This window comes from Symphalangus syndactylus, chromosome 3 (assembly GCF_028878055.3).
Source record: "Symphalangus syndactylus isolate Jambi chromosome 3, NHGRI_mSymSyn1-v2.1_pri, whole genome shotgun sequence".
NCBI lineage: Eukaryota > Metazoa > Chordata > Mammalia > Primates > Hylobatidae > Symphalangus > Symphalangus syndactylus.
Window position 1 is genome coordinate 32,291,264 of NC_072425.2, and position 21,445 is coordinate 32,312,708.

The 21,445-nt window shown below is 41.2% G+C and overlaps 1 protein-coding gene across 5 annotated transcripts in view; it reads right to left on the reverse strand.

The window, feature by feature from the left end:
• Positions 1 to 1,544: 1,544 nt before the first annotated feature.
• KIAA1958 (KIAA1958 ortholog) overlaps positions 1,545 to 21,445 on the reverse strand; it is a 184,777-nt gene continuing 164,876 nt past the window's right edge. For 2 of the 5 annotated variants that reach the window (XM_055271457.2, XM_055271456.2), the window contains one exon: positions 8,009 to 13,911. In XM_055271457.2, coding sequence (XP_055127432.1) covers positions 13,105 to 13,911 — 807 coding nt within the window. In that variant the 3' untranslated portion in view covers positions 8,009 to 13,104. Of the gene's footprint in view, positions 2,735 to 3,685; positions 7,791 to 8,008; positions 13,912 to 21,445 lie in introns of those variants that run through there. The other 3 variants (XM_055271460.2, XM_055271458.2, XM_055271459.2) reach the window with 3 other exon arrangements.

A 21,445-nucleotide genomic window follows, 5' to 3' on the forward strand; every position in this document is an offset into this window, starting at 1 on the left:
AACACAGGAACAGAAAACCAAATATGGTATGTTCTCACTTAGAAGCAGGAGCTCAATGATGACAACACATGGACACATGGTGGGGACAACACATTCTGGGGCCTGTCAGGGGTGGGGTGGAGGGAGAGAGAGCATCAGGAGGAACAGCTAATGGATGCTGGGCTTAATACATAGGTGATGGGACGATCTGTGCAGCAAACCACCATGGCACACATCTACCTATGTAACAAACCTGCACATCCTGCACATGTACCCCTGAACTTAAAAGTTGAAGAAAAAAAAATCTAGGTCTACTTATGCTAAGGCCATGGAAGTGGACGAAACTGTCCTGAGAACGCGTATAAAATTGAATCCGTATAAATGAAAGCGTCAAAGCATGAGGAGCCAGAGAAAGAATCCAGAGATGCTGCAGAAAAACCTGGAGACACTGATACTTGAGCTCGCATGGAAACCAAGGAGAAGATCATTTCAGGGAGCGGGGGAGCTATTTCCCAAAGTGCCACTGGTGATGCTAAGAAGTAACTCTTGGAGTCCATATGGGCAAACACTTTAATAGTTATGTAGTTATATTTATTGCAAGTAATATAGCATTTATATAGTAATATAAATAATAACCATAGCTAATAGTTACTTTTCATTCTTTCTTTCCTTTTCTTCTCTCTCTTTTTTTTTTTTGGCAGGGTCTCACTCTGTCCCCCAGGCTGGAGTGAACCAGTATGATCTCAGTTCACTGCAGCCTCAACTTCCCCAGCTCAAGCAATCCTCCCATCTCAGCCTCCTGAGTAGCTAGGAATAAACATGCATGCCACCAGACCTGGCTAATTTTTAATTTTCTGTGGAGATGGGGGTCTCACAATGTTGCTGAGGCTGGTCTCAAATTCCTGGGCTCAAGTGATCCTCCTACCTCAGCCTCCCAAAGTGTTGGGATTACAGGCATGAGTCACCGCACCCAGCCTAGTTACTATTTTTCCTAGACAGTTACTCTGTCAGGCATTGTTTTAAGTGCTTTGTATGTATTAATATTCTTATTCTTTGCCTTAATATAAATTCAAGTAAAAATGAATCAATTTAAAGAAAATATCAAATAAATAATAGGACAAGTGGACTCAGTTATCACAAACATTGTGAAGGTACTACATAAATGACTGACCCTTGGGCGACAGTGCCCTGGCTGGATAGTTTACATTGAGAAGTAATGAGAGAGCAAGAGGAATCCGGCCAGGCATGGTGGCTCACGCCTGTAATCCCAGCACTTTGGGAGGCCGAGGCAGGTGGATCACCTGAGGTCAGGAATTCGAGACCACCCTGGCCAACACGGCGAAACCTTGTATCTACTAAAAATACAAAACATTAGCTGGGCGTGGTGGCGGGTGCCTGTAATCGCAGCTACCTGGGAGGCTGAGGCAGGAGAATCTCTTGAACCTGGGAGGCAGAAGCTGCATTGAGCTGAGATCGCACCATTGCACTCCAGCCTGGGCAACGAGAACGAAACTCCACCTTAAAAAAAAAAAAAAAAAAAAAAGAAAGAGGAATCCATGGTACTGACCTATACAGAGTAGTCTGCACATGTACTGAGAATATGGAACAAAAGGAAACATCTGAAACGTAGTTTTCCCTGCCTAGTGGGGAGGTCAGATCATATCCTTTCAATTCTGGGCCATTATCCAAGGACACACAACAACAAAGCACAAATATTTATTAACTAGTAACTGTCAAAAATGTATTTGTTATCAGTGGGCTTTAGATTCTTTAATAATGTCCTAAAAGATTCACTGCATTCTTTGAATCTGGCCAAACTCTTCAACATGATTGCCATAGCTAAGTATATTAGAAACGTGCTAAATTACTTCCTTGATTGCATTTTGAACATTTCAGCAGCTGAGTACACTGTAAATACCCCAGCAGGAATTTTTATTTCTCATCCTTATTTCTTTGGGATCCCCTGAGAAATACAGGAATGTTGTTTATTGCTGAAATACATCTTGTTTAATGTCTTTCATGTCTGTCCCTGGTGTCTAACTAGGAAATATGGTGATGAAAACTCTTCTAGGCAGAAGAAGGAATAAAACAGGGAAACTGAAAGGAAGAGAAGGAAAAGGAAATGTAGCGGGGAGGGGTGGAAAGATGGGGACACACACCTTCTAAAATACGCCAGGACATATTGGTCACGAGACCCCTTCAGGCCTGGGGAGGCAATGTCGTGACACATCAATGAGGGAGGGGACGCCAGGCACCCGGGGTCCCTGAGGCATCTACCTCATGCCCCACTAGCGCTCCCCAGGAGCGTTTGTCCCAGAGGCGGAGGGTAAGGCCATGTGCCATTCCAGCCCCTTGGACCTCCTGGCTCAGTTTGCCATCTTCACAGCGTGACTGGGTCCCATCTCAGTCTGGGTGTCATAACTACAGTTCTCTTAGGCTTGATGGGATCAACCCCAAGATTTCCACAGATCTGCTTACTGTCTGCATTCAAGGGAGAGAATGTGTTCCCAGGCTCCACCCTGTGGTCGGTACAAATGAGGCCAAGTTCAAAGCAACGGCTTCAACTCCACTGGTTCTTATCGTCACTGGCACCACCCAGCGTGCTCACCTGGAAAATCCACCTGCGATCTGCTCTTGTCAGCATCATCTTCTCATGTCTCTCCTTTTAGCTAGAAGATTCTGTGGTTCTGTGAGATCGATGAGGAGGCTTGTGGAATCTGTAGTACAGGAGCTTTTTGTTTCGTTTTACATTTTCCTTCATGGAAAATTTTAAACATATAGGAAAGAACAGGGAAAAGCGTAATGAACCCTCACATACTCATCACAGATAATTTAACAATTATCTGCTCAAGGCCAATTTGCACTTCATCTATGCCTCCATGTACTCTATGCCTCTGGATTATTTTGAAGGAAATGCTTAAATAATTTAGAACATACCTCAAAAAATAAACTCTTTAAAAACATTGAGTACAAGAATTTTTAAAAGTGGATTTCTTATGTTGGGAGGCCGAGGTGGGCAGATCACTTGAGGTCAGGAGTTTGAGACCAGCCTGGCCAACATAGTGAAACCCTGTCTCTACTAAAAATACAAAAATTAGCCAGGTTTGGTGGCGGGCGCCTGTAGTCCCAGCTACTCGAGAGGCTGAGGCAGGAGAATTGCTTGAACTCGGGAGGCAGAGATGTCACCATTGCACTCCAGCCTGAGCAACAAGAGAGAAACTCCATCAAAAAAAAAAAAAAAAAAAGAAATATTTTTCAGAAACAGTTTCTTAGAAATTATTTTTTAACTGCTCTCTATACAGAACAGTAAATTTCCACATTAAAAGTTTTGAGAATTAAATGTAGTCTCCAAAAGCCATAAATAATCATTTAAGGAGCAGAAAAACATTAATTAGCAGCATGTACACAATGGTCAATATACAATCACCGTGATACCTTCCAAAATGGGACCTCAAGCCTGCCCAGTGAGGCAAATCTAAGTCAGAAAACCAGAGGGAACTCTGCTCGAACAACTATTTCACCCAGAGGATTGGCTCAGAGGCACAGAATATGGCTGTGGAATTCTCATAACGTCCTAACATCGCAAACTACAAAGACAAACATTACCTCCAGGAATGTGACACTAAAAAACTATTCAGAAACCAGACATGCTGCTGATTAAGTTAAAATAACTAAGCTAAGAAAACAGAAAGTATATATTAAATTTTTTTATTGTTTAAAAATCTGGGTTGAACAGTCAAGCTGCATATACATAAGTGAACCCAAACAACAACAACAACAACTTTTAAAATATAACCCAGACTCTTACAAATTGTTAACAGACTACTGGACTATCAACTAGAGGGCTGGACTGGATGAACAAAAAAATCCCTTCCAACGCTGACACTCTAGGACAGAAAATAGGAGTGACACCCGCTTTCCCACTCATGTGCCCCCGCATGCACAGGGATGTATGCACAGGTGCGACCATCTGGGGGAAGAAAGAAGAAGTTGGAGATGGTACAATAACATCATTCACGTTACTGACCACTTCCTACATCGTTCAGAATGATGTTTCCAGTGTTAAGAAATTATGGGTATCCTCTACATTAAAACAAAATTACAGAACAGTGAAAACATTAGGACAGTTCTGTTGCTATTATTTGGAAAATACAGCCCCATGGAAAATATTAAATTTTTAAATAAAAGCATTGCGCTTCTTATCTAAATAGTTAAATTGAACAGACTTGTTAGTCACAGCTAGTCAAGAGGACCCTGGGACAGGTTATACTTGGAATCTACCCAGAAGAGATTCTCTCCATCTCTTTGGGAAGATGTTTTGCTCTGTTTCAGAATGAAAAACTAAGGAAACACAAAGCAATCCATTGCCTATTCTATTGCTAAATTTAAAGCAAACATGCTGGTGTCATTGAAAATTTAGAGTTTAAATTGGCAAAAACTTGGGCACAGATAAAACCATTCTATTGCCAGGAAGAAACTGAGCATCGGAGCTGGCGATACTCTACATTCCTGTGTGTTTTCAAGGCCTTCCAGTGCAAGCAAATGAAAAAACAAAACAACCCAGCTTTAGTTCTAACACTGACCTTGTAGACTCCAGAAGTAATTCAGATTTTAAAAACTGCATTCATTTCCTTAATATCTGAATTTAAACGGCGTTCCATAAAACTTCAATTACAGCTAAGGAAAGCACCTCATTGCCCCAAGCCATCTTTCTGCTGTTGAAATTGAACTTTTCTTGCATTTGTATTCTAAAACAAGTTTTTTTTTTTTTCCTGATTGCTTTTTGAAACACAGACGTATATTCTGCAATTTTCTGATTTTGTACCTGTTTTTAGTTCTGCGTTTGAGCATGGGGAAGCACGTGGGCTGCAGTCTACAAGCTCTAGTCTAGGCTATTACACCCCCAACGCGGGGGGGACACCTTGGCTTCTCTCACTTGGAAGCAATGGACTCTTTCAGGATAGAGTGTTTTAAATGTGGTGGGGAAAATCGAGCGCCATTTATATTTTACTTGTAAAAGACATACCTGAATTTTCTATTTATACCATAATTATCATGCATTATTTCAGTAATAAAAATGAAGAAACATGATGCTGTGGTATGGCATTTATTACACATTCTTGTATTAATTTAGCCTATTCATATGAGGACTTCGGGTGCTTTTAGATATGTAGCTTCTAGCCATATTATCTATTCAAAAGCATACATACCCTTCCTCTAGTGGATAATGTCCTGGTATTTAATAGCCCAGAGCCCACTGAAATTAGGATACTAAGCAAACATTGTTTTATTTAAATCAAGCCTTGTAGGTTGCTGTACAACTTATTATCTTTGTAAGACTATTACACAGCTCATATATTTCCTGGATGGTTATCATATCTAAAAAATTATGTGTCTTAACATATAAAATATGTATAAAATTCCAAAGTCACAACTTTTCCCCTTCACAATTCTCTGTTGTTTCCTGGCATTTGGTGCTATAGAGCAGAAGTCTGAAGCCAGATGCTCTTTGGTTTTCTTACAGGCAATTTGTTACTTTTTTTTTTTTTTTTTTTTGAGATGGAGTCTCGCTCTGTTGCCCAGGCTGGAGTGCAGTGGTGCGATCTCTGCTCACTGCAACCTCCGCCTCCCGGGTTCAAGCGATTCTCTCGCCTCAGCCTCCCGAGTAGCTGGAATTACAGGCATGTGCTACCATGCCCGGTTAATATTTGTATTTTTAGTAGAGACAGTGTTCGCCATGTTGGCCAGGCTGGTCTCAAACTCCTGACCTCAGATGATCTGCCCACCTCGGCTTCCCAAACTGCTTGGATTATAGGCGTGAGCCACCGCGCCTGGCCCATTGACTTTTTTATATGCCTCATTTTACTTTTTTCTCTACACTCATCCTTAAATGTGGTCTTTTCTTCCCAGACCCTGTTCACGTGAATGTTTGTTGAATCCCTTTTTTAGTTAAATCCCAGGTCAATGGTAAGGTGATGAACATATTTCCAAGTCCAATTTCTAGTTTACCACTTTTCTATTGAAGCAGCATCCTTTTCCTTCCTATTGCCTGATTTTGTGGATCTCTGAACCAATATCATACATAAAAAATCATAATATTCATGTGTTCTGCTACTCAGGTATTTATTGTTTCTACCTTCACCTAAAGGGCTTTATTCTCGGGTTGCCACCATAGGTCTAACAGTCCTTCTCTGCTTTCTGCTCATGTTTTAGCTCTAAGACTTATGTGGGATTGAATGAAGAGGAAGTGGGTTGGGAGAAAGAAGAGAGGGTGGATACGAACTTTTTCTCTTCCCGGTGTAATAGTGGTTACGAGCATTAGCTAGAATTTCTCCGGCTCAGGAGCTCTGACTCCGAGTAAGGTGACAGACATGATTGGGGAAGAGGACAAGTACTAACTAGCTTTCATGTTTTTAATTTCACAGGGCCTGTTTCATGAAGTAAGCCAGGAACTGAGCTACCTGGAAACTTTAGCCCCAAGCTACCTCCACATGCCTCATAAATTACATCAATTCCTTCTAGATTCTAGATTTTGAGATTTGGCCTTCTGGGTTTTTCTGGGAAGGTACAAGAAGCTCACTAGGGTCTTCTGTGAGCCGCATGTCACTTTGCCAGATGCAGTTCTATTAATTTTTAAAAATCTAAATCTTCCCGGCTATGATATGGAGGAGAGAGTTCTGGACTAACTCTCTAGTCCTGAATCTATTACTTATTGTTCAGCTGATCTTGGATGGGCCCTTTAATATCTCCGGCCTTAAATTTCCTTATTGATAAAATGGGGGCATTTGACTAGATGATCTCAGAGTTTCATATAACCTATTGCTTTATAAGTCTCAAAACAGAAAATAAATATACCCTGATAAAGGAAAAAAGAACAGAAAACAAGCAAGTAAATAAGTATATTTTTCCACTTTGGGAGGCCAAGGCAGGTGGATCACTGAGGTCAGGAGTTCAAGACCAGCCTGGCCAACATGATGAAACCCCATCTCCACTAAAAATACAAAAATTAGCCGAGCGTGGTGGCACACGCTTGTAATCCCAGCTACTTGGGAGACTGAGGCGGGAGGATAGCTTGAACCTGGGAGGCAGAGATTGCAGTGAGCCGAGATTGCACCACTGCACTCCAGCCTGGGCAACAGAGTGAGACTCCTGAGTCTCAAAAAAAAAAAAAGGTATATTTTTCTATGACAGTGCTATAGCCTACAGATTATAAAAATCCTCTGACCAAAAGTAAAAAACCTGAGCATGTAATTGTGGCGTAAGTTAGGAACTCCTTTACTTTTTAAGCAGTGAGTCCAATGTCAAAACAGGTGCAGCTTGTAAACTAACTTTTATTAGAATAAATTCACATGACCATCTGCCCTTTAAGGCAGATGACAGGTAATATAAATTACTTATTGGATAAAGACAGAAGGTTCTCAGTAGGCAGAAAATACTGGGGAACCGCCAGGCTTTCCAGGAACGATTAAGTTCCCAAGTGAGCAATCATTCAGTAAGAGAATACATGGAGGGGTGACACAGTATGGCTTGAGAGATGAAATATTTGCCAAACAAACCAAAACCGTGTTTAATTTTCTTAAAGTTAATGGACTTCCATGGCCTCCAGGAGGCAGTTTTGTCTCATGGACTGAGCACGAGAACTGGAGTCAGAAAACCTGCATTCTCCAACTTATAAACTTAAATTCTCCAACTTATCGGTGAGATTTTTGGAATTTTAACTCCTCTGAGCCTAGATTCTCAATAAGTAAAATGGAAATAATTAGACATACCTTGTAGAGCGGTTGTAAAAATTACATGAGAATATATGGCAGCTGTGAGAAAGCACGTAACACAGTGTTAGTCAAATCTGAGCCTTCTAGAAATTTTTATTTGAACAAATCAGTAGATGTAACAATAACCACAGTTAAATGCAAGTTAATCAAATCAGTTATATTGACCACCAAGTATCTAGGAGCCCATTCTCACCTCAATGGGGGGAGGGAGAGTTATCTAATTGCTATTAATAGTAATGGAACTAAAATATATCTACATATTATCCAGCGATTTTTTTGGTCTTATTATGTATTTCCTGAAATAATTAACTTCCATATGAGTTGTATTCGCTAAATAATAAAGCTCTTTAATTGGGCGCAACAATCGGATTCTGGTCAACCACTGAACATGGAGAACTTCTGCAGATTTTCTCGACTGTAATGAACAAGAAATATTCAAAATCATAATAATAATGGGTAAACTTTGCCTGAAGCATGGACAGCCTTCCTCAAAGAAGTCTAGGAAATTCTGTTATGTCAGAATACACATATCAGATGGAGGAACTTCCAGAGATGTTCATTTAGTTATCATACCCCATGGCCTCCTCTTCTCTTGGAAAGGGAGGGCAGCGGTAGGTCACCACGAATCCCTCCCTCCTCCTGTTTTAATAAGGGTGATTCATTTATATGGGAAAATGCAACAAAGATTTTTACTTAGGAACACTGCCCACATGATGGAATGTTTTTCTTTTAACACAGAGTATTAAAAATTCACTCCAAAAACAAAAGCATTCAAAAATATATACAAGTTTGAAACCTTTAATACATACTTCTGTTCAGAGCTGTTACCAGCTTTTAACTATGTATGGGCCTTATCTGAGACTACATTGGAGATCATGTAGAGAAAATGAGGTAACTCTTCTTTGAGGTCTTCACTGTTTGCATTCATTGATGCTTAAAGGTAACTGGCTACTAGCTCAAAAGTTTTAAGCAATCTACATCTCATAAAAGCAACAAAGTGACGGATGTTTGATAAGGATAATATTTAAGCATTCTGTTACTTTATTTTAAAGTGGTAAAGGTGTGGACTGTGTTAGCCTAAACTGAGAAAAATGATCAATATTCTGCTGCTTCGAGACAGCAAAATAATTTTAGAAGTTGTGGAACTTGAAAATTAAAGGAAAGTCTTATTCCTAAAGAAGGCATCCCAATATAGTGAGAAGCACTAAATTAAGAGATTAACTATCTTCAGGAATTAGGAATTCCTTCAGGAATTAGGAATTTTGTGTCCTAGCTCTGCCACTTCCTAATTATATGACCTTGTGGAATTGCAGAAGTGTAACACGGTTCACCGTGGGGACGATCCATCCCACTGATGACACTTTATAGCTAAGCAAAGTGATATCGGCACTTGCCCACGTGAGGAGTGAAGTAGCTCCGAGTCTAGTTATCTTTCAAGTACAGCAAGATGCTTCCGTTTCTACAAGAGTATTACTTTGTCCAGATTCTCCTAATGACTATGTCTATGAAAATGCTGAGTGTGGCATATAATGCTTGATGCTTTTAATAAGCTTGAATTAAAATAAAAATCAAAGTAACCAAATTTCACATTTCTTCAAACACCATTTATCAGCCAGGGCAAATTAATGTAGCATAAAATCCAAGGAAAGCTGGAAAATGCCACATGACCAAGGAGACCCTTCTTTCACAGCTTTGGTTACGTACTTCCATAAAATTTCTTTTTGCAAACACACTAAACAATGGAAAAACCTTCTCATGAAGCCCCACAAGGCTTTTCTGTTCTTCCTTCACTTGTTTTTGCTTATATCTGAGGTATCAGAGCTTGGTTGTGTTGGAGGTAGAATTCATGGGTGAAAATGTGTTAACTTGACCAGATTATCATGTTTGGTTTCTTCTTCAAGTTTAACAGTTTAAGGGAGACAGAATCTCCATAATGGAAGAAATAAGTGGTATAATGCAAATTAGTTAAATAATATTATTACCAAAAGTTATAACTAAGCTGGCTAACATTTATTGCGTGCTTATGATGTGCCTGGTACTGCACTAAACTCTTTATATTCAATTGAATCATACCCTTTAAGGTGACATCCTAGCTTCTGTGCCAGAGTAAGCTTCCAACAGGGAGTCTGCTTAGATTCTGGGTGGTGTGGGAGGGGGGTGGATAGCCAGAAAGTACGGCTCACTTTAGGGCAGATATGAAAGGTGCTGTGGACAACAGCTCACCCGAAGGACACTCTATGGGTCCTCTCATAACACCTATAGTACCACCAGCTCTGACACAGAGCCCAGGGGCAACTTGTGCTTAAGTAAACTTGTGAATTTTTGATATTTATTTCTGCTTGGGAGCACAAAAAACCCAAAGGTAAGTGCAGAAAATGCTCTTTACCTCCCCACTTCTTTCTCTGGGGATTCTCCTTTCTCTTGCATTAGGCCAAGAGCAGAAAATCCTGGAGTCCCCAGAAGGTAAGGTTTAGAGCTGACTGGAAGCCAGAACAACTGCCTTAGAACACCAATGAGGACTGCTTCTCTGGCCCCCTTCAGACCTTGGAGGACGGCTTTGGCCAAACACATGGACAAGTGCTTTACCATTTTATTCATTTTTTTGAGATGGAGTCTAACTTTGTTGCCCAGGCTGGAGTGCAATGGTGTGGTCTTGGCTCACTGCAACCTCCGCCTCCCAGGTTCAAGCAATTCTCCTGCTTCAGCCTCTCAAGTAGCTGGGATTACAGACACCTGCCACCAGGCCCGGCTAATTTTTGTATTTAGTACAGACGGGGTTTCACCATGTTGGTCAGGTTGATCTTGAACTCCTAACCTCAAATGATCCGCCCACCTTTGCCTCCCAAAGTGCTGGGATTATAGGCGTGAGCCACGCGCCAGGCCGCTTTGCCATTTTAGCAGGCTTACCAGGCTTAACCACATATTGTGTGTGTGTGTGTGTGTGTGTGAACATTTATGTATATGTTTGTGTGTATACACAGACACACACATACATATACATAAATGCATAATAAAGTACCTAGTACAATGGGTGGCACACACTGGCACTTGATGACTGTGTTTTCTTTCTCACTCTTGTTCCCCAAGGTGGCATGTCATAAACAGCTTTTAGGCTGCTCAGACACAGTTCTTTCATTCCATCAGATGCCACTGAAGATTCGCCCTCCTGATTATTAATTATAATAATTCACTTCAGAACCCAGAGATTTTATGGAACATCAACTAGGTGATAGGCAACACATTTGAGGCAGAGATGATTATTTAGCTGATGAAAAGCCGCTATCAAGAGAAAGATTATAACCTCTGGAGTAGTTATTGCTACCTTTGAAAAGGTCAAAATCTGAAAAGATCCCAGTGATTCCTAACGGCAATTTCTTCTTGAATCTATTCAAATAAAAATGGAGGTTTTACTTAATTAGGCTGCAGGCTTTGCCCAATAGTTCACATAGGTTGTATTTCAGTTTAAGTGCAGAACCAACAAAACAAAATATCCTTTGGGTGTTTAGCAAACTAAAGGAAATTGTACCTAATGTTTTGTGTATTTCTTTTAAATCAAAACCCTAAGATCACTACAGGAAACCACACCAGAACATTATGTGATATCAAGTCATACACTGATGATTAAATATTACTTGTTATTTATATACAGATGGAGAAATGCCAAAACTAATCTCTATTCAGGAAAGGTCAACTAGTAAACAAACTTATAAATGCACAGTGACTAAAAAGGGAATAACATTAAATCTTAAGGCAGCATTGGTTGGGTCTTCTCCGGTAAAGGAAGTATTACATATTTCAATGACTAGTATATGATTTTTTAAGAAACCAATTAATTAAAATAAATACTAAAATAATATTTTTAAAAAGAAAGAGGACTGATTTTAAGACTTCTACAAAATGAATTTGTATTAGAGTTTTAATTTGGGATTAGAAAGCATATTAGGAGCATAATGGAATAAAGTTACACGAGATTTTCCTCAAATACAAAGTCAAGGTCCCTAGAAATTATTGTTACTATTAATGAGCACTCTTTGAGCTCCTTTTTCACTTGTTGCACTCAGAGTAGTTATTAGAAAATTCTGCTAATTTTTAAATAATGTGGTCAGGTTGCATTTTACCTGAGTGAAATGGTTCCAAACTGCATTACCTACCATGATGCGCTAATTTTATAACTACATCCTTAATGCTGAGTTTGCTTACCTGGTGGGGTGCCTAAATCATCGTGTCCCAAGCATTGGTGCCAGCCTAAAATGATGACATCTAATTGTGGCTGAAAAGTCATACATTGACAAAAATATTCCAAAGCTCTTTAATAAAGAAAGTTTGGGGATCTATGTTTTTTGCAGCTTGTTTGGTTAGCTTTTCTTGGCTAAGACTAAAAATTACCTTTAGTTGTTTTATAGATCCAGTGGTATATGCTGACAGAATAATGGGATGACACGAAGAACAGACAGAAACCTCAAAAAATTTTCCAATCAAACGAGCTCTCACATGGTGCTGAGAAATAAAACATAGGCACTTCTGCTTCAGGAGGTTTTCACATTTTGATCACAGATTGGCTTTTCCAAGCCATTTTCCTTCACTACTATAAATTCCCTCACGGTACAAACTGTCTAGTTCACTAGAAGCCTTGTTCTCACAGACACCCTTCCGGTGCGTGAATCTTTTATCATAAAATTCTCTCCATTGACAGCCGAGATGGGGTTCCTCCCGCTGCTGGGAGCCGTGGCGGCAGCCCGAGTCCTTGTCAGATGACCGAGTGTCGCTTGAGGATATTCCCGGACACAAGGCTGCCTGCCCTCCAGAACCACCTTATCCACCAACAAAAAAACAAAGGTGCGTCAAGCGCAATCTGTCTCCTGGAAATAGGGAACGTGTCTGCCTCTCTCTACTTCCTAATTGTGAGTGTAATTCAACAAAGTGTACAGTCTTCCTAATGTTCTAAAGCTACTGCGCTACTGGGATTTTGTTTTTAATGACTACTTAACAGTTTCCTTTTTTTTTTGTTTTTTTTTGTTTTTTTTGAGAAAATCTGTGCTAGAAAGGCACTAGAGAAAATGAATTTCCTCATTCTTGTATGTAGCAATTATACATTGTGTTAGATTCTAAAAGCTAACAAAGTTGACGCACATTTGGATAAACCATCCGAATGATTTAGACTCATCTAGTTTCATTTTAAAAAGCAAACCCCAAGTCAAAGGGAGAGCAGGCCACACCAGGGGAGAGCCGCCAGACCAGGAGGTCACACCTGGTCAGCCCCTGCCTCCGAGGAGCTCCAGCTGCTCCAGCCCTGGCCGGTCGAGGGAGAGCCCACCGAGCAAGTGACAGGGCATGGCCAGACCCCAGGGAGGGCTCACTGGCAGCAGCTGTGGGAGCCAAGCCTCCGGGAGACCTGAGTGAACGAGACAAAGGTGAAGTTCTCACAGTTTTCCAGCTTGACCTTCTTGGCTAAGTTTGGGACAATTCCCCGAAGAGAGCGCAGCCCCATCCTCTGCTCCTCATACCACACGCTGCCCATGTCTGTGGCCTCCTTCCTGGCAGTCAGGTAGAAGGGGGACTTGGCCTCCATTTGGGTGGGCGGCCGGTGGATGTACATGTACTTGTAGAGGAGGCAGTAAGGGCACTGTTTGTGTCCCCGGGAATGCTCATGGTAGATTTTCCCGTGACACACTCTGGTGGAGCCGCTCCGACTCTCCCGCTTGACGCTGTCTGTCCGGGCAAAGTAGGGCTGGTTTTGGGGGTCTTTGAGCAGCTCGATGTCACCGTACATCAGATCCGCATGCTCCTGCAGCGTCCGCATGTTCAGGTACTGGCTGTTGTACTTAACCACAGTGGACAGGAGAGTGATAGGGCTGTCATCCCCCAGACACCCTGCCTGCCACATCTCCTCCTCGTCAGAAAGGGAGAAGTAGACGATGTTGCGAGAACGCGCGCCCGACATGCCTGCCTTACTCAGCACCCACAGCTTCTCCTTGAGTTTCTTGGTGGAGGAGCTGAAGGTGCTGCTGGTGATGGAAAAGCCGACACCTGCATTCTTCAGGATGCGGTCCAGGCCTCGGCGAATAGCATGGAGCGAGGTGGCCAGGAAGTCTGAGCCGTCGCTCTTCTTAACGGTGACATAAAAGTTCTCGAGCAGCTCGTTCAACTTCACTGCAGGGATCTCAAATGAGACAAACACGAAGGTTACACACTTGACACTCACACAGCCAGACCCCTCCTTCCTTCTAATCCTCACCAGGGGCTGTGTTGAGGATATTCTGTGACCCCTTAGCAGGACATAATGGAAAGAACAGTGAATTTCAAGCTGGAAGATCTAGGTTCCATACTTGGCTCCACCTAATCTCTTTAAACCTCAAATTTCTTTTTTTTCCTTTTTTGTTGAGACAGAGTCTCGCTCTGTCGCCCAGGCTGGAGTGCAGTGGTGCGATCTCTGCTCACTGCAAGCTCCGCCTCCCAGGTTGACGCCATTCTCCTGCCTCAGCCTTCCGAGTAGCTGGGACCACAGGCGCCCGCCACCGCGCCCAGCTAATTTTTTGTATTTTTTGTAGAGACGGGGTTTCACAGTGTTAGCCAGGATGGTCTCGATCTCCTGACCTCGTGATCTGCCTGCCTTGGCCTCCCAAAGTGCTGGGATTACAGGCATCAGCCACCACTCCGGGCCTAAACCTCAGTATTTCAATCTGCAAAATAGAACTCATAATCAATACCCTCTCCAAGGCTGTAATGCTTAAAGCAGAGGACCGTGAAAGGGCGTGTAAATAGTAATGAACACCCCCCCATACACATATATACATGTGTGTCTGCAAATACATCTATACATACACACATTATTATTACTGGCTGTTTGTAACTTTCACTATTCCTCTTGGAAGGCCCTTGGTTTTCTTTGTTTGCAAATCAGTTGCTTCCCTCTCCTTTAATAAAATTCAACCAAACTCTCTGAAACATTCCTGAATTAAACAAACTCCGAATAACTTCATCATTGATTTCCTTTATATCTGCACAGAACATCTGGTTACTAGACACAGTGCTGTAGGGAAAGACATCTGATATGTCCATTTTGCACAGCAAATCAATGCGCCTTGATTTTTCAGTTGAATTATCTGAATAGGTCCTGAAATAGCTGTGGTTTAATGAGCCACAGGTTTTCAGTATCAGTTGTTTGTTTAAAAGATATGAAAAAGCTGGGCGTGGTGGCTCATGCCTGTAATCCCAACACTTAGGCCAAGGTGGGCAGATCACCTGAAGTCAGGAGTTCAAGACCAGCCTGGCCAACATGGTGAAACCCCATCTCTGCTAAAAATACAAAATTAGCTGGGCATGGTTGTGTGTGCCTGTAGTCCCAGCTACTTGGGAGGCTGAGGCAGGAGAATTGCTTAAATCGGGAAGGCGGAGGTCGCAGTGAGCCGAGATTGCGCCACTGCACTCCAGCCTGGGTGACAAGAGCGAAACTCCGTCTCAAAAAAAAAAAAAGAAAAAGAAAAAGTTAATGACTGTCTTGACAGAATGAACTCCTTATTTAGAGAGAGGTGGAAGAGAAGGAAGAGCTTGGTTATTAAGAAAGCTTTATTTTCAAGATGGAACTATGAAGGGCAAACCAGCCCTTGCTCATGGTCTATTCAAGCTGCATACATATTCTAGGACAATTAGAAAGTCCCAATAAAATTTCTTTCTTATTGAGTAGACACTGGACAGTTAACATTCCTTCTTCTAATAGCCCTTAATTAAGGCGAAAATAAAAGCTGAACTATAGATTAAAAATTAACTGAACTGAAAACATTATATGTCAAAATGTATGAGATATTGCTAAATATACATAATAAATATACATCATAGTTTTGAATGACGTTGTTAGAAAACTTTATTGAGAATAAGCAAACTGATTATTCAACTCAGAAAGCTAGAAAAAGTAAACTAAACTCAAAAATTGTAGAGTGGGGTTGGGCATAGTGGCTCATGCCTGTAATCTCAGCACTTTGGGAGGCTGAGGCAGGAGGATCACTTGAGGTCAGTTTAAGACCAGCCTGGCCAACATGGCGAAACCCCTTCTCTACTAAACAAATATAAAAATTAGCCGGGCATGGTGGTGTGCACCTGTAGTCCAGTCCCAGCTACCTGGGAGGCTGAGGCAGGAGAATCGCTTGAACCTGTGAGGCAGAGATTGGACTGAACTCAGATCATGCCACTGCACTCCAGCCTGGGCAACAGAGCAAGACTCTGTCTCAAAAAAAAGTAGAGCTAATCAATAAAAATAAAAAAATAAATTAATGGACTAGAAAAGAAATAAATTGGGATAGATAAAAATGTAATCTTTGAAAAGACCTATAAAATCGACAAACTTCTAGCAGGTCTGACTTTACAAAGAGAGTGAGAAAGGAGGAAAGGAAGTGTGTATACACCTAAACCATATTAGGAATAAGAAAGACTATACAGAAAATGAAGAGAGTAAAGAATATGAAAGAACATCACATACTTTATACATATTAATATGAAAATCTAGATAACTTGAACAATTGTCTAGCAAAATATAATTACTAAAATGGGTTCAATAAAAGGTAAAGGATCTGAATAGCCCCAAAGAGTGTGAAATGATTGTCAAAGATGTATATTGTTCCTAAAGGGATGCCTTTATGGAATCAGTTCAGCTTTTCTTTTTCATTTAAATAGTTTCAGAGCATAGAAAAAGACAGAAAGGCTCTTCATTTTTTTCTAACCCAAATCTGACCAATATTACATTAAAACCCAAAGTATATAAACTCCCTGAAGTAAAATACAAGCAATTTTCATTTTGCATGTTATTAGGTTAAATAGAATGTATACACATTAGTACCACCCACAGCGAGGGCATGGCTCTGACACACAGATTCCAGTTCATAGGGTACCTCTCAAAACAAGGACTGCCTGTGTAACCAGGTATCCCAGCCTTGAAATGCTTTTTTTTTTTTTTTTGAGACAGAGTCTCACTCTGTTGCTCAGGCTGGAGTGCAGAGGCATGATCTCAGCTCACTGCAGCCTCACCTCCTGGGTTCAAGTGATTCTCCTGCCTCAGCCTCCCGAGTAGCTGGGACTACAGGTGTGTGCCACCACACCCGGCTAATTTTTGTATTTTTTAGTAGAGACGGGGTTTCACCGTGTTGGCCAGGCCGGTCTCAAACTCTTGACCTCAAGCGATCCGCCCGCCTAGGCCTCCCAAAGTGCTGGGATTATGGGCTTAAGCCACTGGGCCCAGCTAAAATGCACTGTAAAGTTTTCTTTTCCTTTCCTTCTTAGCCTCAGAATGTAGCCTTGAAATGTACCTTAAAACCCTTTGTTTCCCTCCTTTCCCACCAGACACTCCCTTACATCATGCACATTTATCTAATTATGTACTTCTTCAACTTACACTAGGCACACTTATCTAACTACGTGCTTACTTAGAAGTTCCAGGGCTAATGTGGAGACAAACCAGGCCTGGAGACCCAGTTGCAAAATTCCAGAGATTACCTCAAGGCCGTTTGTCAACAACCCAGCTATTGTTGAGATGAGGCCACCATGCTCCAGGTGGACCACGAGTCAAGATAGCCACTGGAACAAGACACAGAGACCTTGTGGCCAGCAACACTCCCGCATGCCTCCCATTCCAAGTTCCCTTTTTAAGCCTCTCTCTCCAGCCAAAGTTGAAAATGGTTTCTTTAAGGCACTAGCCTTGGCCATTTCCCCATTGCTAGCTCTGGAAGAAAGTCACTTTCCTTTCACTGCATCTCATATTTGTTACTGGCTTTGCAAGTGGTGAGCAGCTGCACCTGTGTTTGGTTACACCTGCCTTATCAAGTTAAATTTAGGATTGCAGTACAGCAATACTGCATCAAAACAAGGGGGGATTATTGTAGGATGTAAAAATGATTCAATCTCTTTTTTTATTTTATAGAGGAGTGTCATGAGTTTTTGTTGGATGAATGGATTAATGACAATACAATCAATGCATTATGGGAAGACACAGAGAGGCATCGAACCTATCCTGTGGGCATCATGGGAAGTGTTTGACTCCTGAAGTGAACACGAAATGATTCCATCTTAATAAATATTTTAATATAATTGACATTCACACATTAAAGCAAAAAGTAATATGAACTTATACATACTTGAAAAGTATTTGAAAAAAATGTAACATCCATTACAAATTTTTAAAAATTCAAATTCAAATTCAGATAGGAAGAAAAAGATCCTCTTACTACGATGAAGTGTAATTTACAGGCAAGAGCTAGAAAAACTGTACCCACAATGAAAACATTCGAATCTTTCTTATAAAGTCAGGAACAGGAAGAGCTTACTGAATATCACTGTTATTGTATAATACTGTTCTGGAAGTTCTAACCAACCAGATAAGACAAGAAAAAGAATTTATATATACACAAACATACATATGTATGTATGTGGGAAAGGAAAAAGACAAAATATAATTGCTTTCTGATAATCTGGTTGTTGGTCTAGGAAACCCCAAGAGATTCAGCTGAAAAGCAATCAAAGTAGGTTAGTTGTCTGCAAAGTATAAGAAAAACAGCTTTTCTTATATACCAGCGACAACCAGCTAAAATAACTTGCCAGTAACCATTGCAATAAAACAAAGCTGGCTTTGGATTTTTATGTTGTCACTTGCAACTCCCTACTTGCAGCTGGTAAGCTCTCTTCATAGTAGTTGAGACTCCTTTGGTTGCAAGAGACAAACCAAACCTGAAGCTGAGGCAGAGGGATATCAGAACGAGTGGACTCCAAGGCTGTCAGGATTCTCATCTTTCATCTCTGCTTCTTTGTGTGGAGTGGCTTTTTTTCACAGAGCTGCAAGCACAGCCACCTAGCACTCCCCCAAATTTACATCTTAAAGCTTCAGGCTTAGCAAAAGACCAACTCTCATTTTCAGGAGAAAAACACCAGAAAGAAGGATTCTGATTGGCCCTAATCTAAACAACTTGCCAAAAGGTAGTCCATTCTATCCATTCTCCTAATGTGATGGTTTCTGCAATAACCATGCAGATTACAAGAGAGGAACCGTTCCTGAATAAGGGGTGCTGAGTAGAAAATCTTATTTTTTATGTTAGTGCTTTCAACAAAAACCAAAAAGCAAATCTTTGATAGTTTCCTGTGCCGTTGGGATAAATTCCAAACTGTTTACTTTGTATGCAAGTCTTCACAATCTGCTTCTGACAGTATGAGAAGACAGCTACAATTCCCCTCCCTGTACACACACCCTTTGGCAACGAGACTTTGCTGCTTCTCCGATCAAGTAGAATCCATTTTCCCACCCCTTGAATCTGGGCTAGCCACGTGACTTATTTTAACCATGTGACTTACTCTGCAGAATATGGCAGAAGTGACAATGCGTGAATTCCAAGCCTTCAAGGAATGTGTGAATTCCCAGGCTTCAAGGGGTTCTGCTTTTGCTGCTTTTGTCTTTTTTAAGACAGAGTCTCACTCTGTCGCCCAGACTGGAGTGCAGTGGTGTGATCACGGCTCACTGCAGCATCCGCCTTCCGGGTTCAAGCGATTCTCCTGACTCAACCTCCTGAGTAGCTGGGATTACAGGTGCACACCACCATGCCCAGCTAATTTTTATATTTTTAGTAGAGACGGGGTTTCACCATGTTGGCCAGGCTGATCTTAACTCTTACCTCAAGTGATCCACCCGCCTTGGCCTCCCAAAGTTTTGGAATTACAGGTGTGACAACACCTGGCCTGCTTCTGTCTTATAGGTTCTTACTGGCTTAGTGCATGGTGTTGCCATGTGAGGAGGCCCAGTTAGACTGTGTGAATACGGGGACAAGTTGTTTCCCATCTAACATCCAAATGACTGTACCCATATGAGTACCCCAAGTGAGACCAGTAGGGGAGGTACTCAGCTGAGCTCAGCACAAAATGCTAACTCACTCATCAAATCATAAACAAATAAAATGGCTGTTGCTTTAGGTCCCTATATTTTTGGGTGGTTTGTTACGGAGCAGTAGATAACCAGTACACACCCTATTTCTGTAACCTGATCTTCTGTTCCCTTTATACTCTACCTTCCAGGTTCATAGAACTTTTTGCCATAACTAGAAACCATAAGGCCTTTTCATGCTACTTCCTCTGCCGAGAATGCTTTTTTCTACTAACCTGCTCTATTTGGAAAATCTCTATTCATTCTTTCAGAATTAGCTTAAATTTTACTTTCTACATTACCTAAGCAAAGTTATTCTCTCATATGGGATCCCATGGCACTTAATTTAAATTTTTATTATGGTCCTTTCCATGTTGTACATTCTCTTATCTAGTTTATATCTATCTCTTGAAGTGGACTGAAAGCTCCCTGAAGGTAAGAACTACATTTCATTTATGACTGGGTCTTTAACACATACCAGAAGTCCTGAAATAGATGATTGGCACTATGTAACCATGGGTTAAGTAGGGCACGGTGGCTCATGCCTGTAATCCCAGCACTTTAGGAGACTAAGGTGGGCGGATTGCTTGAGCTGAGTTTGAGACCAGCCTGGGCAACACAGTGAAACCTCGTCTCTCCAAAAATTACAAAAATTAGCCAGGCGTGGTGGTGCACACCTGTAGTCCCAGCTACTCTCAGAAGGCTGAGGAGAGTGGATCATTTGAACCCCGGTGTTAGAGGTTGCAGTGAGCCAAGATCACACCGCTGTACTCCTGCCTGGGTGACAGAGTAAGACCGTCTCAAAAAACAAAAACAAAAACAAAAAAAACAATGGGTTAAACCAATGAATTAACCTAGTGTCAGGAGAACCAAGCTGACTTAAGATACAGAACATTTTTCTTAATTTCCACAGAATACTACAAGTTTCAAAGTAAAATCACAGCCAAAGCAATTCCTCGAGAAATGTCAAGTCACAACACTTACATTGTTTGCACACAAGAAACGGTTTATTCTGGCCCGTGTTGTTTGCCTCCTTAGTTTTCTCCGACTCAGTTTTAGTTGGTGATTATTCCCCGGGTTACTAACGTCTTCAATCGATTATAAAGACATTGCAAGAAACCATTTTCCTTTAGTAACCATTCTGAATTGATTCACCATGTCAAGACTCATGATGGATGATAAAATTGGCTTCCTTGATGTAAAAATGACCAAAGAGAAGTCAAAGACTGGTCATGGGGCTGATGACACCAAGTGGGAAAGAATAAAATAAAAAAAACTGGGCTGGGCACAGTGGCTCATGCCTGTAATCCCAGCACTTTGGGAGGCCAAGGCAGGTGGATCACTTGAGTCCAGGAGTTTGAAATCAGCCTGGGCAACATAGTGAGACCTTGCCTCTAAAAAGAATTTAAAAATTAGCCAGACATGGTGTTGTACACCTGTAGTCTCAGCTACTCAGGAGGCTGAGGTGGGAGAATCACTTGAGCACATTTTTTATTTCTTCAAGTTCTTTTTGTTTCACATTAATTGATTTTAGACCTTCTTTGATAAGCATTTAAAGCTAAAAATTTTTTCTCTAGACATTATTTTAGCTACAACTCACAAATTCTGGTAAGTGGTGATTTAATTTTCATTCAGTTCAAGACATTTTATAACTTCCTTTGTGACTTCTTGGTCTTTTGGTTATTAGTAATATGCTAACTTCCAAGTATTGGGTACATTCTAGTTAGCTATCTGTAATTAATTTATAATTTAATTTGGCCAGGCACAGTGGCTCACACCTGTAATCCCAGCACTTTGGGAGGCC